The 16082-nt window shown below is 35.0% G+C and overlaps 1 protein-coding gene across 2 annotated transcripts; it reads left to right on the top strand.

Annotated features, from left to right (window-relative positions):
* On the top strand, window positions 1–12961 carry LOC132126534 (tumor necrosis factor receptor superfamily member 1B-like). 2 transcript variants are annotated; one of them, XM_059537821.1, is made up of 9 exons: window positions 1–155; window positions 5258–5354; window positions 6075–6200; window positions 7976–8134; window positions 8564–8654; window positions 8737–9014; window positions 10327–10407; window positions 10583–10617; window positions 12318–12961. In XM_059537821.1, the coding sequence occupies exons 1-9, from the start codon at window positions 93–95 to the stop codon at window positions 12711–12713; spliced, it is 1326 nt and encodes a 441-aa protein (XP_059393804.1). In that variant the 5' UTR covers window positions 1–92; the 3' UTR covers window positions 12714–12961. The 2 variants fall into 2 exon arrangements, with proteins under 2 accessions (XP_059393804.1, XP_059393803.1); XM_059537820.1 differs by having other exon boundaries at window positions 12312–12961.
* Window positions 12962–16082: the final 3121 nt, after the last annotated feature.

Raw genomic sequence — 16082 nt, 5'->3', positions numbered from 1 at the left:
GTCGCTTCCTGGTTACAAGGGGACTGCCGTGCAACATTTCCGGGAGTGATGGTCAGTGACTTGAGTTTGGTCGCGCGGGTCGCTGAAGGATCATGCTGATTCTCATCTCACGTTTATTATTTATGGCGGCGGTGTGGCGTGTGGCAGACGGGAAGGTAACGAACAGGTTTATATGTGTTGCTGACTACGCAATGTAATGATTCATTCTTATACTTTACATAACTTTCACAGGTGTGTTTTGATACGGATGAAAAGATTCTTCTGAAAAATACTAAACGAAAAGAAAAAACGTTATTCTCGGATTCGAAGTGTGTGTCTTAGAAATGAAAAATACATTTATTTTCAGTTCTGTTCTGTTCTTTTGCTTTCGGAGTTTCCAGCAGAGGTTGCGTGCTTGACTGCTGTCTCAAATCGTAGTGCGCTGCCTACTGTTTTGCTTGTCACGTGCATAGTCTACTTAGTGCGCTTTCTACCTAGATCTAGTATGCTGCCTACGTAGAAGATTGTGGGTGGTATAGTGACCTAATGTAGGCTACTACACATCTTGACATCTTATATAGGAATTATAGACATCTTAAAACATAGGGTATTGTATATTTAGCATTTTGGACAGCTATATATATATATCTATATATACGTATATACCTGCCTACCTATACGGCATATTTGGGATCATAAATCATAATGTAACTGCCTATAAACAGCATTTTTAAGTGTTTCTGGCAAAACAAATTGAGCTGGTATTTCACAGCACATTTGGCCACAACACTGGAAAAACTAAGTGAGTCACCCACCCAAACTGCATTCTTGAGCGTCATGGTTATTTTAAAAAGTAGCATGCTTAGATAACATTTTGCATATTGCCCACTAGTCTACTTAGACTCTTATGTTTGGTCTTCATCAAAACCCAGCAAGCTTGTCTACCTAGTTGGTATTTTTGAGAACGTTGGTCTACATGATCGAGCATCCTAATATACTGCCTAGACAGCATTTCTGATTGTCTTTGGCAAACCAAAATGAGCTGGGCATTATAAGACCCTGTTGAAAAAACAGCATATGCTGTAAATTTGTTTAAGCAGGTCCTTAGTTGATCATTAGCTGATCTTTGCTTAGGAACAGCACCTGACCAGGACCAGCTTAAAGCAGCTGAAACCAGCAGTCATGCTTCAGAACATACCTAACTAGCATATGCCAGGGTTTTTATGTGTGCCTACACAGCATTTTTGGCCAAAACTAGTGAACTACATACCCATAAGCACCACTTACTTAGACTTGTCATTTTGGGTATATGTGAAACCCAGCATAATGCCAATCTATATGGCCTATTTTAGTGAAAAACCGAGTGACCTTCTTACCTAGATGGCATGAAGCATGATATACTACCTGCATGGAATGGCAGAACAAAGTATGCTACAATCGACATGGGAATTCTTTTTTTTTTTTTGAAGAAGAAGAAACTTTTTCCACTTTAAAGTTTTGTGGAATGAAAAAAATCTGTGGATGTTCTTTGTGGAACCCTTGATGCCAATAAAGAAACTTCAAGAGTGTAGGTATCTTAAACATTTTGGGCATGATGGGCATAGTAGGTGAAGTCTATTCATCTACAGTGCCTTCATAGACAATATTGTTGGACATAAGCATCTGGAAAAACCCAAGGAACCCTACAAATACCGCAGTTCTCGCCATCATAACCCAGTGAGCAGCGTCTTTGGGTATCATAGGGTGATAAGCTGCCTACCGCAAGTGCTGTTCAGAAAGGAAGTATCCACTGTAATGTCAAATCATTGTGGTCTAGATTGAGAAGGTGGGGAGTTCACGTATATCACAGTTTAGAACACATCCGCGTACTTTACCAAATATCAAGTAGGAATGTAAATGAAGTCTTGTTAAACAGCCATGTTTCTGTCTCTTCAGTCTACTTTTTAAAATCTTACACCGGAGGTTCCACTTGCTTGCCTTGTTATAATTCCAAGTACATTATCTACAAGTCAACCTGCTTTGTATCAACCTGCTTTGACTGAAAAATGTGCTGAAGCTCCGAAAAAAAAAGAGCACACAGTTGCTTAAATAATAAAACAATTCATGCACAGATTACTGAATGATGTTGATTAGGTTGCATGCATTTTTAACAAGAAACACGTGTGTGCTTTTTGCATGCATGTGCGTAAAAGTGTTTGGGCTTTTAGGTGTAACCAGCTCAGAGTGAGGCTTTTACTCCGGTTTAGTTGGTTTACAAGGATGCTGATACAGTAAAGATAAGCGCTCGGTCTCCGTATTTCAGTAAAGCGCACTGTTCATGTATATGTGGGTCGTTTCCCAGTAACACACCTCAGCAATTTCCTCTTAACATCTTAAGCGTTTGTCGTTTGACTGAGAAGACGTCAGCGTCAGTGGTTTTAGAGGTGATACAGTCATTTTTCGTAACGTCTAATCTGTTTGATTATCAGGATGTGGATTTCTTGTAGAAATTGTTTTCATAAGCTGAAATTTTGATTTGATGTTAACTTAAATGGTAGCCCTTTTATGTCAAACGGTTTCTTTCAGCCAGTTATAAATGAGTCATTTGTCTGAACACACCACATGAATTGAGTGTGTCCTTCAATTGCGACAGATCTTAAATCATTCTGTGCATTTTGGTCTTTGGCAAAAAGTGCAATCCTCTGGCAACTTCCTTTTTTAGATGCAGAGATCAGTAATAGTGCTGATACAGCCTCCACAATCTGTGAGCGATCTTGCTGAATCCAACTTTTAACCATTTGAGGGTTCAAACTGGGAAATCGTGGGAAATACTAGGCCTTTAAAATGTGATTTGTAATGATTTCTCATTAAACTTCATTGCATTGCAACACTTGTTTCTATGGGAGTTTGGCTGCAAACATACATTTCACTCTTGACCGCCGCAAACAAATATAAGTTAAATCTATTTTAAGCTTAATATGATTAATATTTTACATCGATTCTGATGTATAATGTGACCTGGACATGTTTTGTAAGATTTGCTTTGGTGGATATCAAACAATCTGGAAAAATAAAACGTATAAATTCGCAATTGAGACTTTTTTTCTCAAAATTGGGTGAAATAAACTAGCAATTTAGATTATATATATCTTTTTATAAACCCGTAATTGAAAAATATAAACTTTTGTGAGTTTATATCCCACAATTCTTACTCACAATTGAGTAAGGTGAGTTTGTTGCATAAAAACACTAAAGAGTTGAGAGTTGAGTCAGAATTGCATGGTAAAAATTTTGAGATATAGTTGAAAGTACCTTCTTTTTACTTTTTCTTCAGTGGCGGAAGTGTGCTTCCATACAAATATGATATTCATATTAAAAAATATCATAAATGACCACTTGGTAAATTTGATTTTTGGGAGGTTTTGAAATCAAATTTTAAGCTGGACTTTCAGAGCAGTCAAAAAGTTCCTGACATTTTACAAAAGTCCCTTTGCTTTTCCTCTGAACAGCTTGTCTGGTCTCCTGATCTGATGAGTTTCCCAGTCATTGCTGTTTTTTCCTCACCAATTTGCATGTTATCATTTAGCTGGCCAGTCATTTCCTTCTGATTTCACTTCTGCTTTTGATCTCCTCTGCATAACCAACATTCATTTGGAGTTGTGCATGGACACCTACTGCACTCATACACCACAATCTGCAGAGTCTCTCTATGCATGCAAATCCGTCAGGACAGACCCAGTGTAGTGGTCAGAACTTGCATCATTTTTTTATTTTTTTTTATCTTTTCATCTTTGCCACTCGTCTCTATTGCCCTTGGCCCATTTTGGCCATTCGTATCGGTTCACGGCACTTTCCACTGCAAAAATAACATTGTAATGATAAAAACTCCATAACTATGGGAAGAAGGAGGCAGGAACCGGCGGACAATCAACATGAAACTTTAATGCTCAAAATAAACATAAAACAAATAAACACAAATAAAAACCAAACACAAACTAAAACCCAGGTCTGGTCCTCTCTCGTCCTTCACTGTCGTCGCTCCTGTTTTATATCCTTCCATCTCCTCCGTGGGACTCGAGACCGGTGGGTCGAGCAGGTGTCGCTCATTTCTCAGTAACTCCACCGGCCTCGCTCCTGTTCCCACATCTCTCGGCCCCGCCCCACTCGTCACAAACATGCGTGTGTGGTTGACCTCATAACTGTGTAGGCTAAAGGAAAGTAGAATATAAAGTCATTTACTTCATTCTGTCATTTCCAAATCCTATTGACCAGCGTGACAATGTCATATTCTTTCAATGTCAAATTTCTCAGTAAATACTGTGCCAACATCTAAACTATAAATGTCCCATTTCCTTTCAGTAAATTGTGATGTTTTACATCAGCAACAGCACGGAAAACCCCATATTAGTCAAATATAAATGATATCACAGATTTGAATGTTTAAAATTAATAGTTAACCTTTCAGTGGTGAGTCCTGTTTGTTGATATCAGCTAGTGGTTAATATTATGCTAAGATTTATATAATTACTTTTTAGTGCTGTCAAACAATTAATCACGATTAATCGCATCCAAAATATTTTTTTGTTTACATAATATATGTCTGTGTACTGTGTATATTTATTATGCATATATAAATACACACACATGCATGTATATATTTAAGAAAATGTTTACGTTTATATATTAAATATATTTATATATGATATAATTTATATAAATATAGATATATACCTGTAAATATTTTCAAATTATACAGTATGCTGTATGCGTGTCATTTAGCTGAAAACCGAACCTGAAAATAAAATGAAATTAAGGTAGTTTTAACTCTTTATGATTAATTGATCGTAGGAAAGTTCTTCGGGCAAGGAGCCGCCTCTCAATATTTTAGCGAAACCTTTTTACATCACCAAAAATGTTTTTCATTAATTTATAAAGTTGTTAGTAGATTCTTGCTGACACAAAAGATTGTTAATGTTAAATTGCGAAGTGGGTAAAATTATCATGATCAAAATGACTAAATGTCAGTCAAATAATCGGCTTGGTTGATATTAGTTTGTCACTTGTTACTGAGCATATTTCATGTCAGTTAACCTTGTGCAAAAGCCTGCGCCAAGTAAACTGTCCTACGCTAAATGCTCTAGTAGCAGTATTAGCATCCTTTGGAAAAGACTCACAAAGACGTATATTGTGACTATGAGGAAGTGGTGGGCAGTGTTATAGTCACAAGACAAGAATCAGTTCCTGATAATCCTGGGAAAATATCAGTAATATTTTTGTCTTTTCCCCTTTGTTTTCATAGACACCTCTGCCATATGAATCAGCTGGAACATGTAATAATGCATCCTCCGAATATTACGTCAAACAGCAGAAACTGTGCTGCAGTAGATGCAAACCAGGTAGGTCATAAAGCACAAAGAGCGTAGGAGAGAATGTAAACATTTGTGTTGTAATCTACAAAGAAATATCACTGTTTTTGTGACATTGAACATTTTGGCCAGTTGCATAAACTACTTCAAGACTGGTCATAACTTTTTTTAATTCAGTTACATAAAATAGTATACTGGTCTAATTTAAATCTGAAAAGTAAGACTGATTACTACTTGGTTAACTGTTAGTTAAGCATGGAATACACTACACAATTTTTGCCCCAATTTTCCACCGAGCAGATTTGAGTTAACAGATTTTCATAGAAAATCGTGTAGTGTGTGATGGTCACAGACTCAGATTTTTAGCTTCAGACTCTAAATCCACCCAGTCGGAGGAAATCAATTTTTTTTTATATTTTAAGCCAATTTTAGAACTCATATTGTTTTCATTTGTCAACCGTCACGTTTCTGTGTGGCCAATTTTTCTCTGTCACTATTTACAATGTTGGTAAGTGTATAAAGGCTAGTGTTTTAAAAATCTGTTCAGATTTTAAAGTCGTGTAGTGTATTCCAGCTTTTAGTCAAACTAGTTCTTAAAGCCCTGTTTATTAGATCAATGTTGCGAAATGTAACATTCAGTGATTTTATAAAGGATTGCTAAAACCGTGCAGTGTGTTTTGGGCTTAAGACACAGTTTTAACATTGTGGCTAATTTATAACTGGCCTCTGAAGTATTTATATTTATTCTAGGGACTCATCTCCTGTTAACATGCACTAGTTATTCGGACAGCATCTGTAAACCATGCCAAGACGGACGTTACTCAGAAAATATTAACCATTTTGACAACTGTTTCTCTTGTCGAAAGTGTAAAAATGGTGAGTTGACAATTTTAATAAAACACTCCAGGATCAAAAAGGCTTGTTTCAGTACTAATCTGGAATTGGTGTACATCTAAGGGTGTTTTCACATATAGTTTGTTTTAAAAGAATCATACCCTAGCTCACTTAAAGGGTTACTTCATCCAAAAAATACAATTCTGTCATTGGTTACCCTCAAATAGTTCCAAACCCATAAGACCTTCGTTTTTCTTTGGAACACAAATTAAGATATTTTTGATGAAATCCAAGAGTTTCTGGCCCTACATAGACAGCAACACAGCTATCATGTTCAAGGTCCAAATGTAGTAAGGACATTCTTAATATAGTCCATGATGTGACATCAGTGGTTCAACTGTAGTTTTATGAAGCTATGAGAAACTTTATTTGCAAAGAAAACAAAAATAACTCCTTCATCGATTTCTTCTTAATTTTAAATTGTGTTATGTGCACAAATTTTCTCCACACAAAGAAATTTTGTGGAATAATTCAATTTTTTTAATCTGAAACAAATCTATATATATATATATATATGGGAGGAGCCAATGACAGACCAGTATGGACAGTTCCCAGTATGGGTGATGTATGGCACATCACTTTCACTTTTTTTTTCTCATTGGAGCTTACACTATGACAATGCCCTACATCATCTGCTATAACCCCACTCTCTCATGAATGTGACAGTTAGCAGAAGCTAGAAATTACGGTTTGTAAAGTTTTAAATATAGATATCTTTCTTAAACAAATGCATCAGTTTGGTTCAGGAGGTTTTATTCTAACCCGTGGAGCGCTTTTTATGATGGATGGATGCACTTTATTGGACTTCAAAATCTCAACACCCATTCACTGCCATTATAAAGTTTGGAAGAGCCAGGACATTTTTTAATGTAGCTCTGATTGCATTTGTCTGAAAGAAGAAAGTCATATATGATGACTTGAGGGTGAGTACGGTTCGCTTTTGGGTCCTTTTAGGGGATCTGAAATCACCCGGTTTGGTTGGTTCACAATTACAACCTGAACCGAGCTCTGTTTAAAAGGCTCAAATGAACTAGGTTTGAAAACACCCTAAAAGAAATAGCTCATCCAAAATCCTTCTGGCCTTCCAACCCCTTATGAAATAATTTTTTTGGTAAACCACAAAATGAGAACACCTCACTTTTTTGCTCAATGAAAGTGAATGGTGAGCAGAGGCTTTCAAGCTAAAATGACTTAAATGTTTGGCTATTCCTCACTCAAAGCTACAGTAAATGATGACAGAATTTGCATTTTTGGATGAACTATTTCTTTAAGTAAAATATTAAATATAAATTGACATATTAAATGTAAACGACATGCTGATTTCCACAACTTTACTAATTTGAGGACTGTTTGCCATATAGTTTTATATCGCTTATGAATTTACAGGAATGCTTTACAATAATGTCTCATTAGTTAATGTTAGTTAATTCATTAACAATGAACAGTACATTTGTTACAGTATTTATTCATCTTTGTTAGCTTATAAAAAAACAATTGTTCATTGTTAGTTTAATTTAAATAAGTTCTGTTAAATAATATCGACTTTAATATTGCATTTTGCTGAAATTAATATGAACTTTCATAAATGCTTCAGAAGTGTTTGTCATTCTTAGTTCATGTTAGCTAATATAATTAACCAATTTTCACCAATGGGACCTTATAGTAAAATGTTACAGAATTTTCTTGTATTATTATAATATACAAAGATTTCCCACATTAAATATCTAACTGACTTGCTGTTCATTTCTTCTGGTTAGTGAAAGGACTGATTTATGGCACAAACTGCTCTGCTGATACCAAAGCTGTATGCATTTGCAAGCCTGGAATGTACTGTTCTAAACGTAATTATAAAGAAGAATGTGAGGAATGTAAAAAATATATATCCTGCAAACCTGGTGAATATGTCACCAAAGAAGGTAAGAGGCAAAATGTGCATACTAGCTATTGTACACAAACACTATCATGTGTGTAGTCAGAACTAGAGATGTGTAGCCTTTAGTCTATGTCTGTTAGCTCTAAACTCACCAACACAAGTAAAAGTAGACGAAATTCACTTTTAACACATTCACATCTAAAATATACAGTCTCTTCTAAAAAAAATAAGAGATTTTTGTCCAATAAAATGCTTTAGTTTTCAAACGCCCTTCCCCTCAATATCTACATCCACTAAAACCACAAGTAGGAAATGATTTCCAGTTATTGGCTATTTAAACTTGCATTTTCATTGGGAAATAAATCAATTTATCCAGTCAAATACATAAAGTAATTTGTTGCATTATTTGAAAATTTGTGTTCACAGGCTAATGCCATGTGTTATCATCATTTTGTTGTGTTTGTGAATGCAGGCTCACCTACATCTGATGTCAAGTGTGCATCGTGTCCACCTGGAAAGTTTTCAAACCACAGTAATGCTGAGCAGTGTAAACCACACACAGAGTAAGATGCAAATGGAAATAAAAACTCACTACTTACAAATACACACGCATGCATATGGCTTATTTGTTTTTTTCTCTGTTAGATGTGAAGGCAGGTCAGTTTTAAGACTTGGCAACTCTACAACTGACACAATGTGTGAGATGACGTCACCACCAACAACAACTACAACGACGGCTCCTCTTCAGAGTTCATCCAAGCATCCTCAGCCCCGTACATTATGGAATCAAACAAAGGAACCACAGCACATGAACATGACCTCCACCACATCTCTGTCTCCACCAAGCAGCGTGGCACCAAACACATTTATAATACCCAATAAAAGTCGGCCCCCTGACTCAAAAGACATGATCTACTACATTGGTAAATATGTCTCATGTCTCTAGAATTTAGTTTATAACCCATATAAAAGTACCATAGTGTTACCATGCTATCAGAATATATGTCAATTTTTTACTAAGGTCAGTTAAAGAGTTGCAAAAATGATTGAATGTTGTCATCAGCCAATCAGAATCAAGTATTTCAAAGTGCCATTTAATATAGTTCAACAGTGCCCACCTAATTTTTGTAGCAGCTTTGGTTCCGTAAGTACTTTTCCAATTATTATTTTTTTTTTCCAAAAGGATTTTTAAAAAGTCTGTTAAATTGTTTTAAGGCATGAACCAAACCAGTGAGCCATGAAGTGAATCACATTACAAACTTTGATTTGAAACAAAAAAAAGTATTTGAAAGTATTTGATTAAGTTACATTAAACTATGTACTTTTTTTTTAATGAGGGGAAAAAAATAAATACAATCCGATGAAGCATTGTGATTTACATAATCTCATTAAAATGGATGGCTAATTGGTGGTACAAAGATTGACTCTCCACCAGCTAACAGAGAACATTCTCAGAAGATTCTGGCAAGGTTTCCTTGAAGTTATGAATAAAAGTTCATCTAGTAACATTAATAGAATGTTCGTTCAAATAAACAAACATTTTTAAATGTTCCTAGTTGTTTCAGAATGTTCAGAAAACACTCAAAAGTTAAAGTTTTGACTTTTTAGAGAATATTCAGAAATAACATTTTCATAACTCACTGGGAATGTTAGCAGAATGTTTTTAGAACATGTTTTTGTTAGCTGGATTTATATCAATTGCAAAGAGTATTTTTAGCACAGTTTGCAGTTCCCCGATTCTGAACAATCATGGGTAATGTAATTTTTCATCTGTTATTGTGCTGATAAACATGATTATTTAAAAAAATAATAAGTCGAAAATAACACTGACTGATAACTTTAACAACAGCGTAATAACATTGAAGCTCACAGCAGGGCTTTTTCAAAGATTTGGGAATTATCGTTAAAAAATAATTTCTCTTCTGGAGAAAATGGGACCTTTGTTTCATTTCCAGAACCAGACTATTGCACAATATGAGTGATAGTATTTAAATTGTACTCCATGTAGGTTCTTTAAAGAATAGTATAATAGAACCATATTCATAAAACATGGTACGTGTAAGTGAGTCAGTTTGTTATTCATATATCTGTCAACAAGTGACTTTGTGATGCTTTGCTTGTTCATTGTTTGAATTGTTTCACATTTCCTTCCTCCCTTGCTATCACTGTTGACCTTTCAATGTTAATCAACTGGGGTTTCTTCTCTGATTCTGTCTTTTTCTCTGCTCTCTCCAGTCATTGTTGCTTGCGTGCTGGTTTTGCTGACGTTGCTGGCAGTGATGGTGATTATCGCTTGCAAGTTACGAAAGAGGAACGGTACTGTGGCATTTTCATTTCATATTAACAGATTGAGATCAGAAAATTGATTTTGGTTGCTGAGTTAAACGTTATCAGCACTTTAGATTCAGATTAGCTTCTCTTGTAATCAGTATCATTAATTATGTGAAATGATCGGCTTAGGTGACATCTTTTCACTTTGTTCCTCCTGCAGGTTTACAAAGGTATCATATCACAGATGCCAACAAGGTACGCTTTCAAGTTCGTATGGCTTATTAAGTACTGTATTCAATGAAAAATAGCAATTATTTTGGTGCTGCTTTACCATCAAACAAGTTGCATGGAAAAAGCAAGCCACTATTAAAGAAGATGATTTTTTATGTTAATTTAATTCAGTGTGGCATACTGCTCTTACTATTTCTGCCATTTAAAGATATACTACTACTTTTACTTCTGCCATACAAAAATATACATTGCATGGCTGCATGCATAATTGTTAAATATTCTGATATTCTTACAAATTTTTTTCCAAGCACTTTTTACCAATTCCAAACCACATCAATCTTAATAACTACTATTTACTTTGTGTACATAATCATTTATAAGTTATATATAGTGAAAAACACCTTATATTTAGGTGTGCATAATTATTGAGCTTTTTATTAAGTTGCTAAAAGAGAGATTCAACACACTGAAAAGTCACAAATTATTAAATGTTCATGAGAAGAATTAAATACTATAGAAATTGCGGTCACACCTTATTTTAAGGTTCAGTTATAGCTATTGACAAACTAACTATTAACTATGACTTTTGCCTCAATAAACTCCTTATTTGCTGCTTATTAATAGTTAGTAAGGTACTTATTAAGGTAGTTTAGATATTGGTAAGTTTAGGGATGTAGAATATAGTCCTGCAGAATATGTGCTTTATAAGCACTAATAAATTAATACTAAGCATGTTAATAAACTAGTCAATAGAGAGAATTGGTCCCTATACTTAAGTGTTACAAAAATGGCAAAATTAAGGTGTGACTGTTGGAAAAGAAATTGCTCCTTGGGGCAGCAGGGTCACAAAAAAAAAGGTATTAACTGCTAAAGATTTAAAGAAGTAATGTGAAGAATTAAGTAATCAGGAAACTTTGCATCTCCAGTAGCACTGTTTTCCAGAACTGCAAATGACCTGAAGTAAGCTGAAGTGTCTTGAAGTACATACTTGATGACTGATTTTTAAGGAAGGACAGATTTAGGTTGTGAGTCAGACAACAGGGGCGGTGGCGAGGGAGTCATGGTGTGATCTGCTACTAACAGTGAGCATGATGGACTTAAGAACTCCAAAAACCAAAAGTCCCTCTCAACCTCTTCATGTACTTCACAACACTTCACACATTTTAGACTTTTGAGCGTGCTGAATCTTTTTTGGCCCGTGTGAAAACAAGGGATCTTTCAGCAAAATGAAAAGATGTGGTTTGGAATTGGTAAAAAATATGATCAACTTGCCTAATAATTATGCATGCATAGAATACTAACAAACTACTCTTACTGTTTGTGCTAAATATAGATGCATATCTTGTGTTCTTTCATAAACAGAAATAGCATACTACTCCTACTTATAAAGATATATTAAAAGTGTAATTCTTATTTTCTTCCATTTAAAGGAATAGCATATAGCATACTACTCTTACTATTGCAGAAAAGGTAGTATGCTAGTTTGCCATTCAAAATCTGTCTCCTCTAATAGAAATTATGCAGTATATTGTACAACAGTCCTTCAAACATTACTCATTTGTCACATGACCTCATTTCCACATTGCATATTTAACTCAGAGTGTCATGCATTTATCATCTAATGCATTTTTGCATTAGTCTAATCAATTAATGTGGAAGAAGATCAGATTAAGCACATAGTCATTTCATCACTTTCCCATCTCGTGTTCTCTCTTCAGCTGGAGCAGGATGTCTCAGCGAGCAGCACGCCTGATTGTCAGCACCTGTTACCCATCGACAGGTGCCAGAAGGAGCCGTCCATGACTTCATCGGACAGCCAGAGTCAGCCAGACTCAGGTCACAGCAGCGCTGACTGGCTGGAGCGCACCAGCCAGGAGTCCATACCAGAGCAGCCATCTGTCTCCAGCCCCATGGTCAACCTCAGCATCACGGCCACCCTCACCTGCCAGCTGAACCCGACGACAGCGTGCTGCTCCATCCCTCTCAACACATCCGCACGCACACCTCATGTTGAAGCTCAGGTGCCGCTTTCTCAAGAAGAGGTCTGTATATCCTGCCAGCAAGAGGACGGTAAAGAAGCTCTGCAGTCAGTGCAGGAGAGCGGCTTGTGTGTCTTCTGATTGGACTGATCAAATATATATGTTTTAGATATGCAATGTAATGTAAAACAGTAAAAAAAAAGACATGCATTGCATTATTTTAAAAATAATTATATCACCTTAAAATAAAAAATGCGTGCTCTCCAAGATGTAGATGAGTTTGTTTGAAATGTAGCATTGCATCACTTGCTCAGCAATGGATCCTCTGTAGTGAATGGGTGCCGTCAGAATGAGAGTCCAATTTGTGAGCAAGTGATGTCATGTCATTTTTTTTTATTTTAGGGTGAACTATTCCTTTAATATGTAAGTCTGACATGTAAAACAGATTGATATGTAAGCTCATGTATTACTGAAGGGCTAATTGGTGTTTTTCTCCATCCGATGCTTGTATCTGAAGAGCAGGTGGGTTGAAGGCAGATTTAGTTTTGTTTCGAGTAAATTGCACATAATTGCTTGCACACCTAAAAAATTAATAATTTGCATTAGATTTTATGCCAAAGGTCTATTGCACAAAACTCACCAAGTATGTTAAGTTGACAGTACTGATAAATGTTGGCCCTATTGACATATTGTTAGACCACTAATGCAAATTGTTTTTATTAGTGAAGTTTCATTGTAAAGTGTTATGATTACTATCTCTCTTCAGTAATTATCATTAACATTTGATAAGGACGAAGTTTTGCACCTCCCTGTTGAGACTAAATCAATGATATTTCCATATGCTGTATATAGATATATGAAGCTAACGCCACCCAGTGGTTGTTAACTGGGGTCCAAGTGTTCTCCTGTCATACTGTTTATCTTTTGTCATATCATTTATAGACTCACTTTTGTGGGATTATGTGAGATGAATGAAAAATGAGTAAAGCCTTCTATTACTGCACAGGTTGTCCAACACTTTCAGATGTTATATATCTAAAAATATTGTATTTCTTATATATTATATCTGAAGATATTACAATGGACAATCAACATGTTGTATATATTAAATTGCCAAGTATATTTTCAAATGTTATGGTAGAATATGTATATACTTTTATTTTTTTTAAATGATTTTCAACTTGTAAATGAATAGTTTTTGTAAAATTTTTGTATATTCACTTTTATAAAGCACAGTTCTATTCACAATTGTCTATATTACTTTTTTTATTATAGCTATTATTTTAGCATTACACCACTTGTTCACCAAAGGATCCTCTGCAGTGAATGGGTGCCGTCAGAATGAGATTCCTTTTTGACTATGTATTGCTTTGATTTATGTATTTCCATTTACAGAAATCTCATACACTGACAGCTGTGCAAACTACATTGTAGTCAAGACCGAACTGTGGTTCTTGCCAGAACATCCATTATTTAGATGCTGTTGGTAGACCACCAGTACAAAGGCAGTTTAAGATTAAAGTATCTTTAATATGAGGCCGGAGGAAAGCCTCCAGCAGTGGATCAATACAGGTGTTAACCGACTTAAGGAATCACAGAGAAGTATCTCTTTAGGAGCTGATTAAATATTGATCATGCCCTCTTTGGCTGTTGTGAAGGTTGCAGTACTCCCACGTTGATATCGCACTCCTCGCTTGAGCAGTGGAGTGTGCTGCTTTCTTTTTCTGAGCATGGAACAAAGTCTTCAGTAAGCCACAGTCTGTTTGTTGTGGGATTGGTTCAGGAAACCTGGTTTGCATTTGTAAATTATTGAGTAATTACTTGATTTATTCAGATTGAGAGCAGATTTAATAAACATATATATATATATATATATATATATATATATATATATATATATATATATATATATATATATATATATATATATATATATATGTTTAAGTTTTTATATTGATTATTTTTCTCCACAGGTTTTTTTTATTAATTTCTATAAAAAAATTAAAAAAAACTTTTTTTAATGTATACATTTTACTGTTTTGCCATTGTCCACGATCCAGACTTTCAGAAGAATATAAAAATTAAAAAAATATATTTTTTAAAGAAATTAAATAATAAAAATAATTACCGTGTCTATGAATAATTTTTATTTTTGTGTATTGGGCATGGTTAAACATTTTTTTTGTCTTCCAGTTTGAAAGTATAATAAAAAATACATAAATAATTTTGAAGACACCCGGTGCCACACTCTAATCATCTAATTAACTCAAAACACCTGCAAAGCCTTTAAATGGTCTCTCAGTCTAGTTCTGTAGGCTACACAATCATGGGGAAGACTGCTGACTAGACAGTTGTCCAAAAGATGACCACTGACCAGAGGTGGGTAGAGTACCCAAAAACTGTACTCAAGTAAAAGTAAAAGTACTTCTAGAAATATTTACTCAAGTAAAAGTAAAAGTACTAGTCTTGAATAGTTACTTGAGTAAGAGTAAAAGAGTATCGGATAAAAAATCTACTCAAGTAGTTAGTTACTAGTTACTTTGGGTCATATATACTGAGCCTATTTTTATTTAGATATATAGATAAAATGTATGTAATGTATGTGTGTGTGTATAAATGTATATATTTCATCATCCTTTACTCCAATTTATGTAATTTATTATAAAAGCTTGTCTGTTTACTTAAGTAACAGATATAGGTGTCATGCCATAACATATTTTTAATATGACTGACTTTATATTAAATGTGAATTTAACATTGAAAGTTAATGTGATTTAAATATTGCTACTAATCTTTCATTGTTCAGAAAGAGAGCAAATAACATTTACATTATTAAAGATAATTTTCACTGACAGTCTAGATTTCAATCACTCTCAGAAACTCCCATTAAAATCACTGAAACTGTTAACACTGTGAAATCAATATCTTAATTAAAGATTCGTTCACACATCTGCACTTTGTTGTTCTGCGAGAGAATTCGCCAGAAAGAGGTATTCAGTCAGTGAGCGAGTGAAGGAAGCACCGGCATTTTAGCGATGACTCATCTGAACACCTCTGATTGGCCAATGCTTTAATAAGCTCAATAGAATCATGTGTGATTTGTTATAATGCGCAGCGCGGTATAAACGCATCTATCTCTGGCTCAGCGCCAGCAAGCGATCACAGATCTGAATTTAGCAGCTGACTTGCACCAGTGTGATTGTATTAAAATTAATAATAAAATCTTAATCGGTTATTTTTTGTCTTTTGGAAGCTTCATTCAACTTGACTCTGTTATAAGCCACACACGTACAACAAACTAATGTCACAGTGGTATCGTGTACTGCAATCGAATGTAGCCCAAGTTATTACCTGTTAAACAGTAGACAGCACACGCGGTGTTCATCTAATAAGGATCTCCATCGCTAGCAAATAATAACCTTTGCAGATTTCAATTCAGTGCAGTTCCAGCCACGTTTTCAACGCTGCTGATGTTCTTAAACGTTACAACTCCGAGTGAACCACTTCAGA

Source organism: Carassius carassius, chromosome 44, assembly GCF_963082965.1.
Source record: "Carassius carassius chromosome 44, fCarCar2.1, whole genome shotgun sequence".
Taxonomy (NCBI): Eukaryota; Metazoa; Chordata; class Actinopteri; order Cypriniformes; family Cyprinidae; genus Carassius; species Carassius carassius.
Note: the sequence above shows the minus strand (reverse complement) of the source record. Positions and strands in the feature narration are given on the sequence as shown.